Below are 7,537 nucleotides of genomic sequence, written 5' to 3' on the forward strand. Positions count from 1 at the left end.
GCCTAAGCATAAAGTTCACTGTCTCGCTATTAAAAGTCAGTGTGTTACGTGCCATTTGCCACAAATTGAGATTTGCATGTATTTCACAAATTACATACAGACTAGATATATAACTGACTATGAATTCATTATTAAAAATAAAAAGATATTAATAACCTGAATCCTGCAGAATCCTGCATGATGATTTTACATGCTTGTCTCCTGTAGTGCCACTGTGGTTCACCGCAAAAAAAAAAATCATTACATTTCCTTAATTAAAATTTGCAGTGTTTTTACACATGAATAAGATAAATCATTATAAATATTAATATCATGATTCACATTTATTATATTTGGCAGACACCCTTATCCAAAATGACTTACATTTTTATCTTATTTTATCTAACTGAGCAATTAAAGGGCCTTTCTCAGGGGCCCAGCAGTGGCAGCTTGGTGGACCTGGGATTTGAACTTACAACCTTCTAATTGGTAGTACAACACCTTAATACTTACCACATCCACATATATGGTGCCATATATGTCCCTTACCACCAACCCCCACCTCACCCTGACTCCAGCCTGCTACCTGCCTATGTTCAGTCCAACTAGATCTGTGCTTTTATCTCTTACACTGCTGTATATGATCTTTATCAGAGATAGCACGCTAACACAAAAGCAAGCTTTCAGGTTTGGCAACTGTACATAGTCTTCTGATCAGTTTGAAGTTTCTACAGTCTCTCAGTCTCTCTATGCCAGAAGAAACTGGGCACTCCTGTGTCACAGCTGTTGCTGTTACGACACCTCCTGTTTTTCCATCCAGTAATATTCTCTCTGCACTCAAGGCTATAGAAGCCAAAAATAAAGCTTGTCTCTCACACAACTCACAGGACTTCATGAGGTGACACTTTATGATTAAATACAAGTCTAAAGAAGGATATATGTGGCATCAAAGCCTCTCCTGGTGCAAGCATGAGAGACATAGCTAATACTGGCTGAGTTTCAGCCCTTTTAATTATATTCCCTGAGACACTGTCCATCACACCGCACATCCACATAAACAGCCTATTACAGAGTTAACAACAGGAATGTTCTGAACAGAACCAAGATTTTGGATTTGAATAATTAAAAGATGTCAGGCTCATTTCATCATCGGTATTGCGCACACACTCTAAATAGCAACAGCTACAGAATCCACACTGAATCCGTTCGTCTCACAGTGTCTTGCACAATGCCTCATTGTGGCAGGAAATTAACGTTAAATGTGTTAAAGTCCCATCCACAGCGTGGGGGACAGGGAGCGGTGCGGAGCAGGCGGAGGGTGTGGAAAAGTTACATTTTCTAAATGTATTTTCCCATTAGGAATGCTGATTTGTTGCTCTGTTGTGCAAAAGTTAAAGCCAAAATGGTTTAGACACATTGTAGTTCTGAACACCCCCGCCTTCCCTGGCTGTGGGGAGATCGTTTTGTTTCCAAAATCTCCAATTTTCTCAGCCGTATTCTGTTATTGCTGAGTAAGAGGGAAAGAAGGCTTGGGTCAGATCTCTGTCTCCATCCTAATGCCTTTAACCTCAGACCAAAATGAGATTCTCTGAGGACTCCCATCACAACATGGGAATGGATTATTATATGTCTAAACGTAATACAATTGTGCCAAGCACCACAATAACTTATGCCACCTCTTAACCCTGGTATGTACACATTTATGACATTATTTAGTCTAAGCTAGTGTCCATTGGGGTATGTGACAGATATGTGCATCCATCTATCCTTTATGTAAAGCTATTCATTTATGTAGGGCTATTCAATAAGTTTGTCACGGAGGCCAGTTCATAAAAAGCATCCCAAATGAAAGACCGGAGAGATGTGATTGAGGACATGACAAAAATATAGGAGCCACCATAAGACAGGTGTATATGTTGTCAGTGCAATAAGAATACAGTGGTGGAGGTGCTGGGCTGTGAGGGATGTGGGATTACTCATTTTAATGGCATTCATGTGTGAGAATAAAAAAACAACTGTCATCTGTCATCGTCCTGTCAGTCATCGCGTCTCACAGGAGAGGCTGCTCACGTCACTCGCCTAACGTCACGTGACTCCTGCTCTGTGCTGCAACTGCGGCTCCTGCTGAACGCAATAATCCTACTGAAATAAACTTTTATATTAATCTTGTCTCTTGCTATTACATCCAAGTAAAGATTACTGGTCAATATACTGGTCATTTCATTTGCACTGCATTAATTTAGTTGCATGTCATTCAGTATTTAATGGCCTTTTTCAGCTGAAACAGTTCTTCCTCTTAGACACACACAAGGATTACATGATGCAAACATAATACACACAGTAAATGTACAAAAAATGGCCTGTCTTCTTGTACAGTTGATGCAAAGAAAAATGGTGAAAAGTTTCAAACCTTTCTTATCATGCATTTTCTTGTGATAATTTATCAGCAGAGGTGATAGATCACATACCAACACTAGCACAGGAAGCTGACCTCTTTCATTAATTTTCGGTAACTGCTTTTTTTTGGTAAGGGTCAGGGTTGGTCAGGAGCTTCTCCTGAGAACACTGAACACATGGTGGGAATTACACAGACAGGATGCGCAATCATGGGGCACCATGTGTACCTTCACACCTTGAGGAATTCTGTAGTAGCCAGTCCATTTAGGTGTTTGGGAACCCGGAGGAAGCTAAGACACAGGTACAGAGAATATGGACAAAAACTTGAGCTCAGGATCAGACTAAGGGCCATGAAGTGAGGCAAGAGCACTAATCATTGCACCACTGTTGTTAGAAACCATGCTGTAGCACTAATAGTGAAGAATAAGTACTCTAAGTTTACTCCTTCCTTATTCCTTCTCTGGAGATGTGTAAAACAGCCAGGCTTATGTCTTAAAGAAATTTCATTGAGAAATACTGCAAATGAGGACACCAGGGAGAGCAGACTGTGCTTTTGGGAGATGTTAAGGTACAAACAGATGGATGGTGGGGTAAAGTTAACAGCCACACTGGTGGAACCACTCCTGGCGGCTCCGAGCCATAATGGCTACCATCTGTGGATTTTCTCTTGTTTATCTTACGGAGGCCCCACAGGTTTTCCTGCTTTTGGATCTAAGATGAAGTCTTTTTTATTTGTAGTTTTTTTTTAAAGGTTTCTTATATTGAATTTAACATGCTCTGAATGATGAACCTGTTTCCATCTGTCTGGCTTTCCTAGGAAGGATTCTCCCATCAACAATGATGCATGTTTAGGGTTTTTCCTAAACCACTATGCTGGAAATTGTGGGATTTGATTTATGCATATTCCTAGTGGTCTGGGACAACTCATGCTTGAATTTTAGCCAAACTTTTCCTCTGTAGAAGAGAAATGCAGCCTTTTTGATTCTTATATATAATAAACTTTGTCTCTTGTCCACTTTGCTCTAGTTTGCTTTATTGTAAGAAAATGAAACCCAAAGCTTGTTTATGAATAGAAACTTTAATATATTTTAATCGCACATATTGCACATAGATTATTGCACATAGGAAGAGAGTCCCATATCTCACAGAATATACCGTATTTCATAATCTTAATATAATCTTTTGTAGACTGTTTATGCAGTGAAAGTTTCTTACCTTCCGATTCATACTAAGTATTGGGTTCTTTCACAGAGTATTTAGTCAATTTCAATCTAGTTGAGTTGGCTTGCTTAGTGTAGTTCATTCAGGTTTCTAAGAGCATGACGATTGCTCTCTTTCAGTGAGACAGGTGTAAGGTTTGTTTGATTTTTTTATTTGCAGTAAATTGAGAGATTTTTGAGTACTTATTCATTTATACACGCAGTAAAAAATGCTATGCATACAATCATGTAGATACACAATACATGGAGTTCACATCCAATATCAGAATGGGGAAAAGTCTGAGGCTACACTAGGTAGAGTTTCACTGAATATGGACAGTCGAACTTTGGAAAAAGGCCAGATGTTTTTCTTCTACAACTGTGCACCAGTGTAGCCTCAGATTGCTGTTTTTGGCTGTCAGGCCCAGTGTGGCCTTCTTCTGCCTCAAGGTTCATTGTGTTGTGCGTTCTGTGGGGTGATGAGGTGATGGTGGGGGAGTGGGTTTGAAACGAAAAACACCACCAATCCTCTGTGCATCCCTGTGTTCCTCAGGAATTGTACAGGCGCATGTAGTATAGGCAATTAAATATCTATGGTATTTATTGATCAATATAGTCAGTAGATTAAGGTTCAGAGGGTTTAAGCTGTGCAGTGCCGTGTTTGGCCATGCGTCATCTACATCTGAGTCAGACCCCATGTGGCAAGAGCTTGTCGAAAAGCTCGGTGAAATAATGTTACTTTTTCAGTGATCACAACAACAAGTCAGTCCGAGTCAGTCCAAGAACACTCATCCTTATAGACACTTAGTCTCACAACTAGTGTGAAAATTCAAGCCTATGACCCAAGTCCAGAGCTGTTCTTATGGTTAATGTTGCTTACGTATGTTCCTGTATGCTTCCTGTGATTAATTAGATGTTTTAAAGATCAGTGTCTTTTACACCGGACTTAATTTACATCGTCTCACTACCTCTGCAGCTTCTGCGAAGTGTGATCCTGGATTCATATTTTGTAATCCAAGCTACTGTTTACTATATTTATGTGTGTGTGTATATGTGTACTATATGTGTACATAGATGCTATAAATAAATAGACTGTGTGCAAGAAACTGGAAAAGAAAGGGAGCTCTTGATATTTTCTCCGTTTGCGCTCAGCTACACGGCTTAGCGTTTCAGATGGCAGGAAGAGTGGGGAAAAAAACAAAAGGGTGTGTAGGAAGTGGCAGAGACAAAAATACCTACAGATTGTGTTAGAGTGCAACAAAAATTTTCTGAAGTCCAACAAGCTCTACAGTAATGTCACTATTAATCATGGATGACTGATATAACTGTTTTGGCAGGCTTTGCCTGTCTATTAAAGATTAAAATCATCAGTCTAAGGTATAATGTTATAATGTTTAATTTGTTGTGAACAGATGTATTAGGACGGATTCATTATTCAACAGATAGATGACACAACTGACCGATCTGTAACACTTGAGCAGTTATTGATACGGGCAGGATGAAACGATCTCTCATTTTTTTCATCGGTACTTATAATACACATTTTCATCTTATGACCATGGGAAAATTAACCTTACTGACCTAATAATACCTACTAATACTTATACTGTTCAAATCTCTCTGACTCAGGAGGCTCCGGTGATGCCGACCGCTCCGGCAGACGTGTCCGAACTCGTCCCCAGGCTGTGTCACTTGGTACGGGCAGAAACAGGATACGGCTTCAACCTGCACAGTGAGAAGTCCAGACCGGGTCAGTACATCCGCTCTCTGGATCCGGGCTCTCCAGCTGACCGTGCAGGCCTTCGACCACAGGATAGACTCATCGAGGTGAGAAAGAAGAAAATGAACAATAATAACTCAGTAACTCATTTCATAATACAAAAACAAATCATTTATACAATTCATGTATAATAAATGCACAGAATTCTTCTTCACTTCTTTCTTCCCATTGTCTTTAATTGGCATTACCATGCTATTATGCAGCTGCAGTACAAGTGTTATAGCAAGAGCTGTTCTGTTTATTTAGAAAGACTTGTTCACATTTCAGTAGGCTATCGGTTCAATTCAGGAACCGGCGTTTTCTCTGATTTTGGTTGCGTAACTGTTTTCCTCCATTAAAAAAGAAGGCTAGCTTGTTTTACAAGTCTTGGTACATATTTGGAACAATATGCCTCTTCTGGAAATACTGCTTGTTTTTACTGTTGTGAACACTGTAAGATAATGCAGAGTCAGCTGGATAAGCAGCTGTATACAGTATTACCAGCTTGAATTCAAATCACAGCTTTATTGTAATGCTGGTGAAATAAATCTGGTTAAGGAACAAGATCCCAGGGCTAGAAGTCGGAGCTAAACCTTTTTCATTTAAGTTCTTAATGCGTTGACCAGTTGTAGAAGGAGTTTTTTTTTTTAGTTTTTGAGTCTGGTTCATTTGCCTAAATTTTACTTATTATGGAAACTGTATGAAGTTTTATATAAACACTTTTGTTTATAAATATGTATACATTTATTAAAGCGCTGTATAAGTAGAAGTGAAGTGATTTAATTGAATTTATTTAGTCTTTTCTGGAGTTAAACATGAACACACATGCACACCTACTCAACCTTAACTGAATTCAGATGTTCAAGGTTTAGCACATAACCAAGCTCTCACACAAACAGCTCAGTCAGACCATGAGACAGCCTCATATTAGTTTTGCACTCTGACCTTTACCCACTGACCCAGTTTGTCATCCATCAGCTATTTAACCTTAAACCCCTGTTAATTATAACCTTATATCTCAAGAAAAATGGATTTAACTAGGGTTGACTCTGGTCTGAATGCCTAATTGGCTCACCTCATTTCCTGTTTCTTTCAGTGGAGAAGCATTAGTGTAGTTTATGTTGGGCTTGGAAGAGTGGATCACTTTTCTGGGTCTGTAGTCTTCACAGATCTCAGTCCTCCCACTACATTTACAGCATTTAGCAGACGCCCTTATCCAGAGCGGCTTACATTTTTTTATCTCATTTTTATAAAAATGAGCAATTGAGGGTTAAGGGCCTTGCTTAGGGGCCCAGCAGTGGCAGCTTGGTGGACTACGTTGTGGTTTCATCTGTTCTTTCAAGCGGAAAAATGATGCTTGTCATTTGTGGATAGTTTGACCTTCAGATTTCCTGGACTGCCATTGAGGTGACACAGCAGTCTGTTTTGTGTAAGAATAAGATAAGTAATTCTGGCTAGTGGTGACGTTTTGGTAAGTTTTCCATTGATTGTTAGTTCAGCCCAATGGAAATAATGGAAAGTGGATGAATATTATTAATACATCCTTGACCTGGAAACACTTGGTATTATTATTGGACTCAATTTATTGGCTGTGTCATTTGGAAAAAACACACTAGGTAAAACTTTGAAACCGTTCTGGCTTACACTTTCTGTAAAGGCCATGTGAATAATGGCTCTGGAATGCATTCATGTGTTGTAAAATATTTATATGGCAGAAATGACTTGAAAATAAAATTGCATTACGCTTTATATCAATGATTATAGTGCTTTATGAATTAAAGTAAATAATAATAATAATAATAATAATAATAATAATAATAATAATAATAATATCATTATCACATATGGCCAAAAGTATGTGGACATCTGACTCTCACGTCCTTCCCTAAAGCGAAAATTGGAAGTGTGTGAAGTGTATAGGATTTCTGTATGCTGTAACGTTACAATTTCCCATCATTGAAACAAACGGGCTTAAATCTGTCTGAACATGACAATGTCCCTGTGCACAAAGTGAGATCCATGAACCCTGACCTCTATGCCAATGAACTAGAATGGCAACTAAATCACAGTGGTTCAGTTGGCAGTCAGTTCTCCACAAACATTTAGCCATATTCTCTCTCTCTCTCTGTCTGTCTGTCTGTCTCTCTCTCTCTCTCTCTCTCTCTCTCTCTCTCTCTCTCTCTCTCTCTCTCTCTCTCTCTGT

General features: G+C 39.1%; 1 protein-coding gene across 2 annotated transcripts in view; it reads left to right on the top strand.

The window, feature by feature from the left end:
• Positions 1–7,537, top strand: part of LOC113639556 (Na(+)/H(+) exchange regulatory cofactor NHE-RF2) — a 37,745-nt gene that overhangs the window by 23,080 nt on the left and 7,128 nt on the right. The window contains exon 3 of one of the 2 annotated variants that reach the window (XM_027141470.2): positions 5,205–5,402. The exons of the other annotated variant lie outside the window; for it this stretch is intronic. Within the exon in view, the coding sequence (XP_026997271.1) occupies positions 5,205–5,402 (198 nt within the window). The remainder of the gene's footprint in view (positions 1–5,204; positions 5,403–7,537) is intronic. 2 annotated transcript variants of the gene reach the window in all.

Source organism: Tachysurus fulvidraco, chromosome 15, assembly GCF_022655615.1.
Source record: "Tachysurus fulvidraco isolate hzauxx_2018 chromosome 15, HZAU_PFXX_2.0, whole genome shotgun sequence".
Taxonomy (NCBI): Eukaryota; Metazoa; Chordata; class Actinopteri; order Siluriformes; family Bagridae; genus Tachysurus; species Tachysurus fulvidraco.